The sequence below is a fragment of the Entelurus aequoreus genome, linkage group LG05 (genome assembly GCF_033978785.1).
Source record: "Entelurus aequoreus isolate RoL-2023_Sb linkage group LG05, RoL_Eaeq_v1.1, whole genome shotgun sequence".
In the NCBI taxonomy this organism is placed as follows: Eukaryota; Metazoa; Chordata; class Actinopteri; order Syngnathiformes; family Syngnathidae; genus Entelurus; species Entelurus aequoreus.
The window spans coordinates 44,258,016-44,273,816 of NC_084735.1; the positions used below are offsets into that span (position 1 = coordinate 44,258,016).

Below are 15,801 nucleotides of genomic sequence, written 5' to 3' on the forward strand. Positions count from 1 at the left end.
AATGCCATCCCAAGAATGTTTAGATAATTTCTAAAGGGCGGACTTTTATCCATTAAAATATGGACAAGCTGCTGATGGTATGTTTGATGGAAAGGCAGCGAGAAGAAGATACTGTAGAAGTCCACTCTCCAAGGTAAATGCTGTACATTATTTTTATATCTTTATATATACACTAAATTGGGACCCTAAGCAGAATCTTATAAAGAGGAATCTCATCAAATACATACTTTTTTACACTTTATTTATTCATGGGGAACGATTTTTATACTTGTTTTCAATTAAACTTGAATTTAATGCTTGTTTTGTACTAAAACAAATTCATGGGTGGATTGTTCAATTATATTTATAGCGTTGAACGGGTTGATAATTGTTTTAAGTTGAAGATGTCAAGAAAAGCTGTCACTCTGTATGACCAAGGCCGATTTTAATGATCATGTTCATTTTGAACACACTCTCATACAAGTGAATGAAGTGCATACTTAGTCAACAGCCATACATGTCACACTAAGCGTGGCCGTATAAACAACGCCAACACTGCCATAAATCCGTGCCATATAATGAAACCACAGTAAACAACAAAGACAAACACACTTCAAGAGAATATTTGCACCGCAACACAACATTAACACAACGGCACAAGCACCTGCAGCACTAACTCTTCCGGGACGCTACATATTTTTTGTGGAAAATAACAATTTAATACCATTAACACTTTGGAACTCTACTTCGGCCGGGTTTGAATCCCAGTACTTGTGTTATTTGTGACGGTCTGCGCCACGGAAGCCTGTGCGTATGCATGGGGAACTTTGTCATTAGGCTGTCTTCTAACTAGTGATGGAGCAGGACGCTGCTAAAAATACATCTGCAGTAAAATCTCATATGAAGCGCTTTGTCCTTCAAGAATTGACATTGTACATGCGCTTCCTCACACTAAAGAAAGTTGTCGAATACGAATATAGTGCAGCTTTACACACCAAAGTAAAGGTAAGACATAATAACTGAGTTCAATTATGTTAGTGGCAAGTTACTTCATGAAGAATTGAGTTCAATATAAAGGTGTCACTTACAATCAGTAGCTTAGAGCAGTGGTTCTCAACCTTTTTTCAGTGATGTACCCCCTGTGAAATTTTTTTAAATTCAAGTACCCCCTAATCAGAGCAAAACATTTTTGGTTGAAAAAAAGAGATAAAGAAGTAAAATACAGCACTATATAACCCGTTTCTGATTTGTTAAATTGTATAACAGTGCAAAATATTGCTCATTTGTAGTGGTCTTTCTTGAACTATTTGGAAAAAAAGATAGGTTTTTATTTATATTTATGAAGGATTTTTGAATTGTTGCTATTTTTAGAATATTTAAAAAAAAATCTCACGTACCCCTTGGCATACCTTCAAGTACCCCCAGGGGTACACGTACCCCCTTTTGAGAACCACTGGCTTAGAGTATACCTCGTGTGTGTGTGACAATCATTGGTACTTTAACTTTTTAACTTCCATCCATCCATCCATTTTCTACCGCTTGTCCCTTTCGGGGTCGCGGGGGGTGCTGGAGCCTATCTCAGCTGCATTCAGGCGGAAGGCGGGTTACACCCTGGACAAATCACCACCTCATCTCAGGGCCAACACAGATAGACAGACAACATTCACACTCACATTCACACACTAGGGCCAATTTAGTGTTGCCAATCAACCTATCCCCAGGTGCATGTCTTTGGAGGTGGGAGGAAGCCGGAGTACCCGGAGGGAACCCACGCAGTCACGGGGAGAACATGCAAACTCCACACAGAAAGATCCCGAGCCCAGGATTGAACTCTGTTTAGAAAATAAAAATAACGACAAATAAAGATAGAATAATATTAACCGCAACATGCAAGTGTAAAAAAAAACTAATTTGTACAATTTCAGAATGTGCTTGTTCTATTTTTATTTTTTTTTGTCCGGTCCAGCTTCTCAGGCAAATCATATACAGGACTGTCTCAGAAAATTAGAATATTGTGATAAAGTTCTTTATTTTCTGTAATGCAATAAAAAAAACAAAAATGTAATACATTCTGGATTAATTACATATCAACTGAAATATTGCAAGCCTTTTATTATTTGAATATTGCTGATTATGGCATACAGCTTAAGAAAACTCAAAAATCGTAGCTCAAAAAATTAGAATATTTCCTCAGACCAAGAAAAAAAATAGATTTATAACAGCAAAACAAAATCAAACATTTGAAAATGTCAATTAATACACTCAGTATTTAGTTGGGAATCCTTTTGCACGGATTACTGCATCAATGCGGCGTGGCATGGAGGCAATCAGCCTGTGGCATTGCTGAGGTGTTATGGATGCCCAGGATGCTTCAATAGCGGCCTTTAGCTCATTTGCATTATTGGGTCTGATGTCTTTCAGCTTCTTCTTCACAATACCCCACAAATTCCCTATGGGGTTCAGGTCAGGGGAGTTGGCAGGCCAATCGAGGACAGTAATGCCATGGTCAGTACACCAGTTACTGGTGGTTTTAGCACTGCTGGATCATGCTGGAAAATGAAATCATCATCTCTATAGAGCTTTTCAACAGATGGAAGCATGTAGTGCTCTAAAATCTCTAGAAGCGTCTGACTTGGGCTATGGAAAAGAAGCACTGGACAGTTGCAGAGTGGTCCAGAGTCCTGTTTTCAGACGAAAGCAAGTTTTGTATTTCATTTGGAAGTCAAGGCGCTAGAGTCTTGAGGAAGGCTGGAGAGGAGCAAAATCCAAGTTGCTTGAAATCCAGTGTGAAGTTCCCACAGTCAGCAATGGTTTTGGGAGCCATGTCAGCTGCTGGTGTTGGTCCACTGTGTTTCATCAAGTCCAGAGTCAATGCAGCTGTGTACCAAGAGATTTTAGAGCACTACATGCTTCCATCTGTTGAAAAGCTCTATAGAGATGATGATTTCATTTTCCAGCATGATCCAGCAGTGCCAAAACCACCAGTAACTGGTGTACTGACCATGGCATTACTGTCCTCGATTGACCTGCCAACTCCCCTGACCTGAACCCCATAGAGAATTTGTGGGGTATTGTGAAGAAGGAGCTGAAAGACACCAGACCCAATAATGCAAATGTGCTAAAGGCCGCTATTGAAGCATCCTGGGCATCCATAACACCTCAGCAATGCCACAGGCTGATTGCCTCCATGCCACGCCGCATTGATGCAGTAATCCGTGCAAAAGGATTCCCAACCAAGTACTGAGTGCATTAATTGACATTTTCAAATGTTTGATTTTGTTTTGCTGTTATAAATCTATTTTTTTTTCTTGGTCTGAGGAAATATTCTATATTTTTGAGCTACGATTTTTGAGTTTTCTTAAGCTGTATGCCATAATCAGCAATATTAAAATAATAAAAGGCTTGCAATATTTCAGTTGATGTGTAATGAATAGGGATGATACTCGAAACCGGTTTTCCCGGTTGTTTGATAAGAAAAGAACCGAGTCCTCGGAGTCGAATCCCTTTTTGAGAACCGGTACCCGTTATCGAGACCACTATAGTAAAGGAAAAGAGTTGATTCTTTATTCGAATACCGTCCCGACCAGAAATGCTCCGTGGGACATCACAAGAAATGACGTCACGTAGCTCAATCATTAGGCGCAGATAGAGAAAGCAGGAAAACAATGGACGGGAAAAAGCGCTCCAAGGTGTAATAAAGTTCAAAACAAAAGGTATAATCCATCGAATAACTTTACTGAGAGATTTTAGCAGGGTAAAACACATGACGAACACTTTTACGACCAACCGGAAACATAGCAACCAGGCTAGCAACGCACCTCCTTTACGGCAGCTGTCGCAACGTTCTTAAAACAACCGCAGCACATACATATATATACAACATATCTCCCTTTTTTAACTTTTGTTTTTCTTTCCTTATAAACAAAAAAACTGTAGATGTGTTGTTTGTCTAATTATAAATAATGCAGACGAGGCGTGTTGGCTGAGTTCTTGACGTTTACTTTCACAGCGTGGCAACATGCAACACTTTTCGGGGGGGCTCCGCGCATGCTCGTAACTCCCGTTGCATGCTGGGTAGTGTAGTTGTTATATTCTCTAGCTCATAACATTTTCCCCCCATAAAGAAATAATGTTAACTCAATAAAGTGTATTTCTTTTTTTAGCTTTAACTTTTCATTTTTTAGCATTGTAACCACATTTGCAAAGAACTTTTCTCTTCATAGAATTTTCTTTCAATAAAGAAATAAAGTGCAAAAATGTCAAAGCATCATAACAAACAGTTATGTCAAATAGCAGCAGAAGTGCACTTTTTGGAGAGCTGTATTATTTTCAGTTTTGTGCCCAAGGGACTGATTTTATTTAACACTATATTATTATCTATACACCTATAGTGATCACAGAGACAGGTTGTTTTTGTGTTACTGTATATATTTGTTTCTCTGAAAAATCCCCCTTAATATACTTTGGGTAACAACAGTCAATATTTATTTATTTTATTTTATTTTTTTAGGTGGGTAACAGTCAATATTTATTTATTTATTAGATTTTATTTTTTTATTATATAATAAAAGTGAGCTTTTGTTAAACCAAATATTGTGTGTGTTTTTTCCATATACAACAACCTATCTGGACTCGATAAGATAATCAATAAGGAATCGGTTCGATAAGAGGATTCGATAATAGGCTCGAACTCGATAATTCCTTATCAAACATCATCCCTAGTAATGAATCCAGAATGTATGACTTTTTTTTTTTTTTTTAAATTGCATTACAGAAAATAAAAGGACTTTATCACAATATTCTAATTTTCATAGACAGTCCTGTAGTTGATGTAGATGCCCATATCGGCTGTTCAGATTTACTTTACAAAAGAGAAGTGTAGGATACTTCTCTTGTAGCCTTATTTGTATTTGACTTTATTAAATGTATTTATATTGTTCTATTTTTACACAAAGAAAACAATCTGAAGTTGTCTTTATTTTTAAGTTATTGTGCCGTGATTTTACCAGTCCGGCCCACTTGGGAGTAGATTTTTCTCCATGTGGCCCCCGACCTAAAATGAGTTTGACACCCCTGTACCAGTGTGTTGCTGTATCTTTACATTGTTCAAATACGTTTATTTCTTTCATTGCCTAAAATATTGTGTTAAGAATGTGAGTGTGAATGTTGTCTGTCTATCTGTGTTGGCCCTGTGATAGAGTGGCGACTTGTCCAGGGTGTACCCCGCCTTCCGCCCGAATGCAGCTGAACGGGACAAGCGGTAGAAAATGGATGGATTGATGGATGGATGGATGATTGTGATCAACGAATCAAAGGGGGAAAATCCCTCAGTGATCTTCGTAAAAAAAAAATTAAAAAAAGTAATTGGTGTGGTGTCAGACAATAGGAGTTACTTTGTATCGGATCGATGGCAAAAGTGTCAGTATCGCCCACGAAGCCTAATGATGGGTGTGTGAGGTTCGATACCTGCCAAGAACTGGATGGGATCTCTGCAAATTTGCCCAGCCCTCCGAAGGTGTAACAGCGGTACATGTGGTCCACGGACTCGGAGCAGTGCCACAGCAAGCCCAGGCTCACGGAGTCCTTGTTGGAGTGATGATGGAGAGGAGGAGGAGGAGGAGGAGGAGGATGGTGGTTGTTGTTCCTCAGCTGCTCCTTCACAATCCAGGCAGGAGAAATGAAACTGAAACTGCACACGGCGACCAGGACGGACGAGAGAAGCACCCAGAAGCAGCCCACGCAGCTGAACATGGTGGCGTGGGGCGAAAAGCCCACACACGGACAGCTCCTGAACACGAATTCTTCCTCGTTTTTCTTCTGCCGTCCCAGAAGCCAATTCATTTGCATCCCACAGATATAGATATATGTCTATAAAAGTCTACTTTGGTGCTATTTAGCTTTTAGCAACACTACATCAGCAAGTCACAATCCACGGGAGTCCGGCGCGGAAGTGCTGCAGCGCGCGTGTTGCCTTCTTCATAAGTGAAGCCAAAAAAGGTTCCGACATCCGAACTATGTGGCGAAGGTTGAAGTCCAAGTCCAGTGGAGTCGCACTCAGGCGCGGGAACAGGACTCACAAATGGCCTGTCACACCCACATGTGTGCGCGCAGGTGGAGGAGCGCGCTCATTCTCTTCGGTCCGAGCCAATAACGCGCACGCCTGTACCACGTCAATGGCATTATTTAGTACACTTCCGAAATAGATTTTCAAAATAAAACATTTCCGGGAGACATTGTAGTTCAGGGGTGTCCAAACTTTTTCCACTGAGGGCCGTACACGGAAACATTTAAGCATGCGGGGGCCATTTTGATATTTTTCATTTTCAGACCTTAACAAAATATATGGATTTTTTTTTTTTAACATTTAGGGCTCCCGGAGACCATAAACATTTTAATGACTGAGACCCTTTATGGCATAAAGGGTCTCAGTCATTAAAATGTAAAAAATAAGTCAAATTATTATTATTTTTTATTTAACGCTTACAGTAAATCTTGATATAAAGTAAACAAAAATTTAAAAAAAGGTTTTATGCCTTTTCTGTCAAAAGACAACTTTGTTTTCTATAGTAAAACTGAAATATGCAGTATTTAGTAATTAGAGCCCTAAAAGATCAATAATGCAGGACATCATTGATTTTAATTCTTTAATATTTTTGAGTAATCACAGTGAAATGTTAAATAAAATCCTACTAAATATATTTGGGATCCAAAAGGTCCCCCACTCATAAAGTGATACATTTTTATTAGTTTTTTTTTTACTTTTAACACTTAAATTACGAGATCAACTTCAGATATATCTGTCGATTTTACGTTTGAACTATTATTTTGTTTGTATTATGCTCTTTTGTCAAATAAAACTTTGATGTTTTATTATGGCAACCACACAATATATGCAATATTTTTCCACATAAAACATTTTAAAGTGATATTTTTTAAGTAATAATTCATTATAACATAGATTTTTAGTCTTTTTTTTTTTTTTTTAGCAATGGCAAAAAAAAGAAAAATAAACAAAGACAAAAGAAAAAAAACAGCCTGCATGGCAGCTTTGTGTCAACATTGCAACTTTTTCTTGTTAGATTTCACCGCATTCCACTTTTTTTTAAATGTTTTTTGAAATTTTTGCAATATTATCAATTTTGCAATTTTTGCAGAATGTGTGGCGGGCCGGTAAACAATTAGCTGCGGGCCGCAAATGGCCCCCGGGCCACACTTTGGACACCCTTGTTCTAGCTTATGTAAGTCAGGGGTGTCCAAACTTTTTCCACTGAGGGCCGCACACGGAAAAATTAAAACATGAGGGGGCCGCTTTGAAATTTTTCATTTTCAAACCATAACAAAATATATGGATTTTTTGTTTTGTTTTTACCTTTAGGGCTCCCGGGGACCATAAGTCTCCGTCATTAACATGTCAAAAATAAGTCAAATTATTATTTAAATTTTTATTGTAACGCTTACAGTAAATCTCTATATCAACTTCAGGTTGATATAAAGTAAAAAAAAAAAAAAAAAAGGTTTTATGCCTTTTCTGTCAAAGACAACTTTATTTTTCATAGTAAAACTGAAATACCGTATGCAGTATTTCCCCCACAGCCCAAAACATTCAGAAAGCAATGTTTGATGTGAAGTAATTGGATTCCTCAAAAGATCAATAATGCAGGACACCATTGATTTAAATGTATTATTATTTCTGAGTAATCAGTCACAGTGAAAAGATAAATAAAATCCCACTAAATATCTTTGGGATCTAAAAGGTCCCCCACTCATAAAGTGATACATTTTTATTATTATTTGTTTTACTTTCAACACTTAAGTTACAAGATCAACCTCAGATATATCTGTCGATTTTACGTTTGAACTATTATTTTGGTTGTTTTATGCTCTTTTGTCAAAGAAAACCTTGTTTTTATACCGCTACCACATATGCAATATTTTCCACAAAAACATTTTCAAGTGAAATATTTGAAGTAATTGGAGCCTTGAATAGGCCAATAATTAATTATAACATTCATTTTTGAAAAACAATTTTTTTTTTGGGGAGCAATAGCAAAAAAAGAAAAAGACAAAAGAAAAAAAAACAGCCTGCATGGCAGCTTTGTATCAACATTGCAACTTTCTCTCGTGAGATTTCACCTCATTCCACTTTTTTAAATTATTTAAAAATGTTTGCAATAGCATTTCCAGAATGTGTGGCGGGCCGGTAAACAATTAGCTGCGAGCCGCAAATGGCCCCCGGGCCGCACTTCGGACACCCCTGATGTAAGTGATGAGCTGAATTGTTGATTAAATAGTATTTGATTTGGATTTAGTTTTTTTTTTAAATTAATTATTCTCTTCATCCAAGCTTTTATGTCTCAATTGTATTTTATGTGATGTTGCGGTCTTTGTTAGTTTCTGTACAGCAAGTTGGTCCACGGGTTATTTTTAAAGTGCTTTTCAAATAAAGTTTGATTGAATTGGAGAATTTGGAACTTATTTTATGGTATGATTTTGCAATATTTAGCACTGAATGTGCCCATGTATGTGAGTAATTGTAATTAATTTGTCTTGTAATTATGTTTTAGCACCACTGGTTTGTTGTCAAATAGAGATTCCATTATTTGTTTTATCTGAGTATAGTGTTGCACATCAGCCTTGTTTACGCGTATATTAACAATGTTTTATACACAATTTCCTTTTTGGTACTTATTGGGTGGTAACTGGGACCTCGTGTACTAAATGTTGGCCATTTTAAGAGGAAATGTGTAAATGACAATAAAGTTTGTTGAATTATTAAATTACATATCCATCCATCCATTGTCTACCGCTTGTCCCTTTTGGGGTCGCGGGGGGTGCTGGAGCCTATCTCAGCTGCATTCGGGCGGAAGGCGGGGTACACCCTGGACAAGTCGCCACCTCATCACAGGGCCAACACAGACAGACAGGGCACATTCACACACTAGGGCCAATTTAGTGTTGCCAATCAACCTATCCCCAGGTGCATGTCTTTAGAGGTGGGAGGAAGCCAGAGTACCCGCAGGGAACCCACGCAGTCACGGGGAGAACATGCAAACTCCACACAGAAAGATCCAGAGCGCAGGATCAAACCCAGGATCTTATTTGTGGAAAATAAACATAGAATATAACTGAAATATAGCATTCTCATCACACTACAGTGTGATGAGTCCAATACTGAAATGACATATATCAACCATTATTTATATACAATGCACTGCTTATTTAAACTTAGCTGACATGTCCCGTGTCTATTTAGGATAGAATAATGCTCAATGAGAACTTAGGTTGATTGGCAACACTGAATTGGCCCTAGTGTGTGAATGTGAATGTTGTCTATCTGTGTTGGCCCTGTGATGAGATGGCGACTTGTCCAGGGTGTACCCCGCCTTCCACCCGATTGTAGCTGAGATAGGCTCCAGCGCCCCCCGCGACCCTGAAGGAAATAAGCGGTAAAAAATGAATGGATGGATGGATGGAGAACTTACACCGTAGCAGTGCCCCCACAAGGACAAACTATGTAACTACAGTTACATTCTATGTGCTTCAAATTGATCCTTTTATGTCATTGTAAAATTGTAAACTGCCCAAAAAAAGAGATGCGAAAAACATTTTATATTGGATGTATTTAAATCAAACACCATTTAAATATATTTAGATTAGGTACACATACATATCAGAAAACATTAGCGGTACATAGTACCAAATCTCTTTTCTGGCTCTTTTCTACACCTCAGTGCAGCTCAAAAGAAAACAAGTTCATGATTTGAGCAAACTTCCAGTTGTTTCTGAGATGCAAACAAAAAGACAGTGCGCACCATTAAAAATAAGTACTAACATGTATATATGGGATAAACATATATATTTATAGCATGGATTTGTCAAACAACTTGAGCATATTGACGTCATTTGGGAGTTTGTATTATACGCTCAGTAAAGGTGCCAAGTTTAACACGACACGTATCAAATTGTCATTGCCACATTTGCAGATACGCTACCAATAATGATAGCCTTACATTGTTCAACACTTGCCAAAACAACCCCAGGAAATGTGTGTGCAAGTGCTGACCCCACAATTGTGGAAGTTCTTCTAAAAACAAGGAATGGTTTTAAAAGCGAGTGTGACATCTTCCAGAGCTCGGAGATGAGACAAAGGCTGTAACGATGGGGTTCTAGTCTCTTTGAAGAAGTGCAAAGTTTCTTCAACAACGAGGCGGAATTCTGGTCGCATTCAGTTGAGCACATCTTTATAGTGTTGTGGAGTTGGAACACTTTGGTGCTTGAGGTCATTGCAGTGTCCACAGAGTGTGCTGTCAGTGACCAGCAGGGCGGGACAGTCCTCAGTAGGGTCATAACTGCAAAATATGCACAGAAATATGTCACATGCCACTGTGCACATGAAGGTGATGACCGAGTCAGGTGTCGCACCTTGGTGGACTTGCCAGGACTGCCATGGTTTGGCTGCTGAACAACATCGTTGACGATCATCTTAGCAATCTGCCAAGCCATTTCCTCTTGAGCCTTGAAGAAAGAAGTGGAAAAACATTGACTTTCATCATTTCACGCCACTTTTTTAACAATATGGAAGACTCACCTCGTTGGAGTTGCCTTGGACCCATTTCTTCATGGCCTGGGAGAACATGGAGCCTACATGGGAGGAGAGGAGGATTTAAAACACAAAATAAAACAAATACTATAAAAGATGCTTTCAGACAAAAGGAAATGGAGCAGTACCTTTGGATTTCTTCACATCTGGTTCTGGTTCTGCCTCCCTGATAAACTGACCAAGTTCATTCACTCTCCCGAATGTCATTCTTCTGAGCACAACAACAAAAAAGTCGAATAAGTAGACTGGGTATACATGCTTATGTTTTGAAAACACATTAAATTCCAGTTTAAACTCACACGTTGTAAAGAGTGAATCGAAAACTGTGGTACGGGCTCCATCTCGTGGGATGCTAAAGAATCACTTCATTAAAGTACTGTGTTTTATTTTAACACAGTGTCACTCTTCTTCAAGTTGTGTGTAAAGTTATAGTGGACAAAAATATTAAATCTACTTAAAAAAACTTCTGCCTTGTTTTTTATGAATACTTAGCCCTACTACTCTACTGTATTTTAATGTTGGTCATTACAGTATTTGGAGAACCAAGTGTTTTCTTGGGTTGTACTTGGTAAAAAAGGTTTTGAGAACCACTGCTTTTAAGTATAAACACTCATCATTATTAACATATCATGTAAACATGTAAATATATTTTATGTAAATCCTCTGCATAAAAGTTAAGAATCCAAACCTCACTGGAAACGGGTCCGACTTACAGCAATGCAGAGCGAGCTCTGACACCGATCAGGGAGCATGAATTCAACCTTTCAGCATTACAACAGCCCCAATAATACATTTAAATCAACAAAATGCGCTTTGCACAAGGGATGACCTTGCAGTCAAAAAGGGGGGAAATACTTTCAAGTCATGACATGTTATGCTAATAACATATCTAACACAAAAAATGATTGAGGGGATGGTGATTGTAATGTCTCATTACTGACAGGTCCTTTGAAAATAGTCAAACATTTTTACTTTTATTTTGTTGGAGTACAATTCCCTGGCTATACCTTTGGAAGACCCAAAAATGGTTCAGCCAATAAATCGCATACAACACAAATACAATACAAATGTGGAGAAGGGATGTGCTGATCGATTGGCCACCAATCAGTATCGGCTGATTTTGGTGAAAAATTATGTGATCGCCATTTACGATTAATGGCCTTTAAGGAGGACCTACAGTATCATGCAAAACCAACTTTTCGTACCTGATGGGACCTGTTTTTGTGTATTTGGGATAGCCGTAAGCCTCGCACATACATTCTCCGCTGATGCCATTTCTAATACAAAGTAGCGTATAGTTGTAATTTAAATCTGTCGGTAGACTCCATATGAAAGCACTAAAAACTACAACATGGATGACAGGGAGAAGACACTGTCGAGGTGGAGCCACGTAAATAAGACCGCTGAAGATAGTTTGAAGGCGGTCTATATAACATCATCTAGGCACAATGTTGACTAAAAAAACACAATTACATGTTATGTAGACCACAAGGAAGTGTTTTAAATGTAGGGAAAAAAATGCTGATCTCCTCTGGCTGACACTAATTATGTTTATTCCTTTGATTGACTAGCAGCTAGCAGATAATTATATGTAAATTCATAATAATCACCTCCATTACAGCATTTTTTAGTATTTTAACAATTACTATCAATTACTATTATCACTGCAGGACAAGGATGAACATGTTACACACTGAGAGCATGCCATGAGCAGGCATGCTAATAGCAAAACTAACCGCTAAGCTAGCTTTAAACAACACCAAAAAATAAGTGCTTAGTAAAGTTTAAAAAGTGAAGATATAACTACATTACAGCAGAAAGTAAGCAGATATTAACATGAAATTAACAAGTAGATTAATAAGAGTCTAGACGGAGGATAATATAACAACAACTGTGTCAGCATTGTCACAGTCAATACACGACACGAAAGGAGAGGATCGGATCTATTCATAAATTAGTAGTCGATATTAAGGGTAGTATTAATATATGATAAATACTAGAGTGACTAGATAGAGATTTTTTATTAGCGTTTTTTTTTTTTTTTTGTTCATGTTTAAAAACTCTGAATAATTCCTTGGATACAGGAAGGCTTTGACGGCAAATTTATCAGTTTTTGTTTTTGTTTAGTTATGGTGTATTATTGACTTTTTTTCCCCACATACATTTGTATGTAATACAAGAGAATATGAAACTAGTTAAAATATGAAGTTGATATTGTTAAAGTTTCAATGGCGCTCACCATAAATACATTGAAAAATGTACAGTTAATACATGTGATCCGTATCGGTATCGACAAATTTCACTCATGAATGATCGGTATCATAATCGGCAGCATTAAACCTTGATCAAAACATCCCAATGTGGAGGTTTGGATGTGGGCATGTTTCACTTTTGTCACTTGTAAGTTTTGAAGGGAATGTCATAGAAGCGGTGCATGAATATAAATACCTTGGTGTTTTAATTGATGACTCTCTCACTTTTAAACCTTTTATTGATCAACTGGTGAAGAAATTAAAACTTAAATTGGGGTTTTTCTTCCATAATAACAGATGTTTTTCTTTTAGTGTAAAAAACGCATTGTCTCTGCCACATTTTTATTTGTGCTAGATAATGGTGATCTTTTTTATATGAATGTTAGTCATTCCTGTCTTCAGCTGGTGGACTGTGTTTACCATGCTTCTTTGAGGTTCATCACAAACTGTAGAGCCATTCATTACACATCACTGTGACTTGTACCCTCGGGTGGGATGGCCTTCTCTGTCCACTAGGAGACAGTGTCATTGGTACACTTTCATTTACAAGGCTCTTCTGGGACTATTGCCCGATTTGTACATTGATTTCACAGAGAAGTATGAACTCTTATGCACTGAGATCCAACGATCAGCTGTTGCTCTATTTCCCTTTTGCTCGCAATGAGCTAGGGAAAAAAGCTTTTGTCTATGCAGCTCCTTGTGCTTGGAACATGCTTCAAAGACACTGGAAGCTGACTGAATTTTATTCTTAAATACTTTTAAATCTAAACAGAGCATTTGAAGGAGCCTCAGTTTTCTGTAACTGTTTTGCTTGATGTCCATCCTGTCATTTTAATGTGTAATGTGAATGTAATTTTATGTGTAACTTCGCTGCCTCTAGGGACAGGACTCCCTTGAAAAATAAGGTTTTTAATCTCAATGGGATTTTTGTCCTGGTTAAATAAAGGTTAAATAAGGTTAAATTAGGTGACCTGAAAGCACTCCTGATTTCTCCCTTCCCCGATGGCACACAGGTATTCAGCAAAAGCCATGCCTGAATTTATTTCAAATTGTAAAAGTGTAAGACATTTAACGTAATTAAGAATCTTAGCATCCAGGCTCATGTTGTGATATTGAATTGGCTTATAGCAACAATGTTGAAGTGAAAGACGAGGGATTACTGTGGCCATGCAGTACATAACAAATATTCATGCAGCAACACTCACCCAGCATATGGCCTCTGGTACAAGGATTCAGGGTCCAGACTGGCGACATCTATGGTTATGGCCTCGTCAAAGTTTTTCAGGATCTTTATCGCTGCCTTTTTGCCACCAGACTACCATGGAGATAGCGTTTATAAATATGCTCTATAAGTAACACTGGGCTATGAAGACTGTTTGGCATTAATGAAAGACTGTAACAAGACCAAACAACTGTAAATGTCAGCAGAGCAAAGCGCCTTAAGGAGGAGAAGGAAGGAGGGTGGGGGTCACACCTGTGTCTGAGAGCATTCGCTGGCACTTGCGCTTGAACGATCGTTGTCTGCCGGCCCGCCCTGACCTGGAGTGCTGACATTCTCAAACTCGTCTGCCCGCACCGAATTGAGGAGGTCACTCAGGTATTTGTAGTAAAGGTTACTGGACAGGAAGCCTGGCATATAGACCTGGAAACATGGTGAAAAATGGGCACTTTTGAAGACATGCTTCATGATGTTCAGAATAGAGATGCGACGTCCGCGATTCAAGACTTTTGAAGGGTTCTTTTATGTTATCGATGAGAACCGATTTGCAGTTGAGTTGTTCGTTTGAGAGCCATTCTTATATGCAAATCTCATGAAGGAAAAATCACATCACTGAGCATTGCAATAGTTTACAAAAAAAAAATCTATCTTTCAGGTCTGGGTGAACAAACAACTTCTACCTTCATAAGAAAACTACCTAACGGTAGAAGGTTAAACATCAGAGAAGAATTGACTGACTCGGTCCGACGTTAATGAGAGTGACGTGTCCGTCAGTCCCTCTTCCACTGATTTTGCGAGTCCTGACTCCACATCAGGTAGTACTAGTTGTATATTTGTTCTATACAGTAATCCTTCGTTTTTCACGGTAAATTGGTCCGGGACATAGGATAGGATAGGACTTAATTGTCATTGCACAAGTACAACGAAACTATGTGTTTAGCACAAACCCGTTCAAGATTAGACAAACAAACAGTGTACAGGGTTACAGAACAGGAACGCTGATGGGTCGCCAAAGGCGCCCTGTAAAAGATAAGAAAAACGTAAAACGCTGGGCAAGAAGATGAGTAAAAAAATACAATCTAGACTGGGCTCCTAAGGGGGCCCAGTCTGGAGTGGGAAAAAACCTCCATGCAATGCACACATAAACACGTTACATTTAATCACGACAACTCGCAACAGAGGGGCGGGGAATTGGGGCCCTGGAGGGCGACTGCTGCTATGAAGCGCTGCCAGTCGTCCATCACCCCGAGGGGGAACAAGCGTTGTTGAAGGCATGGGGTGGTGGTGGGGGGGGGGGGGGGGGTGTATGTGCCCATTGTCTTGGGTGTGATGATGTAATGTTTATAGGCTGGGGCCGTTCTGCATGCAAGCAAAAGTTTGACTCCAGGTGTCGTTGAGGAGAAAGGGAGGTCAAAAGCGTCCATCATTGAGGTGTCCTCGGGGGTGTTTTCAGAACAGCCTGTTCCTGTTGTTCACAGCGTCAAGGCCATTCGAGGGAGTCAAATCGTAGATTAGGATGTTTGTTTTCCGCGAGCAGACATTACAATGACTTATCTGTTCTATTCGTCCATGCTGGCTGCTCTCATATTAAATTGTTCCTTTTCAGCAAGCTTCTCCCTGAACAGCTTTTGGGCTCCTTGAGTAGCTGCCATCATCTTACGAATTTGACGATACACCAGAGCAATGCCCAGCCCAATTAGCAGGTGCACCGCGATCACGGTTCCAAATAGGTAGATGTCTTCCACGTCCTC

General features: G+C 38.8%; 2 protein-coding genes across 4 annotated transcripts in view; both read right to left on the minus strand.

Moving 5' to 3' along the window:
- Nucleotides 1–6,143, minus strand: part of LOC133650661 (LHFPL tetraspan subfamily member 7 protein) — a 246,294-nt gene extending 240,151 nt beyond the window's left edge. For both annotated transcript variants that reach the window (XM_062048174.1, XM_062048175.1), the window contains exon 1: nucleotides 5,446–6,143. In XM_062048174.1, coding sequence (XP_061904158.1) covers nucleotides 5,446–5,826 — 381 coding nt within the window. In that variant the 5' untranslated portion in view covers nucleotides 5,827–6,143. The remainder of the gene's footprint in view (nucleotides 1–5,445) is intronic.
- A 3,459-nt stretch (nucleotides 6,144–9,602) lies between these two features.
- akap10 (A kinase (PRKA) anchor protein 10) overlaps nucleotides 9,603–15,801 on the minus strand; it is a 36,423-nt gene continuing 30,224 nt past the window's right edge. Inside the window, exons 10-15 of one of the 2 annotated variants that reach the window (XM_062048177.1) lie at nucleotides 14,306–14,473; nucleotides 14,037–14,146; nucleotides 10,708–10,787; nucleotides 10,568–10,620; nucleotides 10,402–10,494; nucleotides 9,603–10,328 (exon numbers count right to left, since the gene is read on the minus strand). In XM_062048177.1, coding sequence (XP_061904161.1) covers nucleotides 10,323–10,328; nucleotides 10,402–10,494; nucleotides 10,568–10,620; nucleotides 10,708–10,787; nucleotides 14,037–14,146; nucleotides 14,306–14,473 — 510 coding nt within the window. In that variant the 3' untranslated portion in view covers nucleotides 9,603–10,322. Of the gene's footprint in view, nucleotides 10,329–10,401; nucleotides 10,495–10,567; nucleotides 10,621–10,707; nucleotides 10,791–14,036; nucleotides 14,147–14,305; nucleotides 14,474–15,801 lie in introns of both variants that reach the window. The other variant, XM_062048176.1, reaches the window with a different exon arrangement.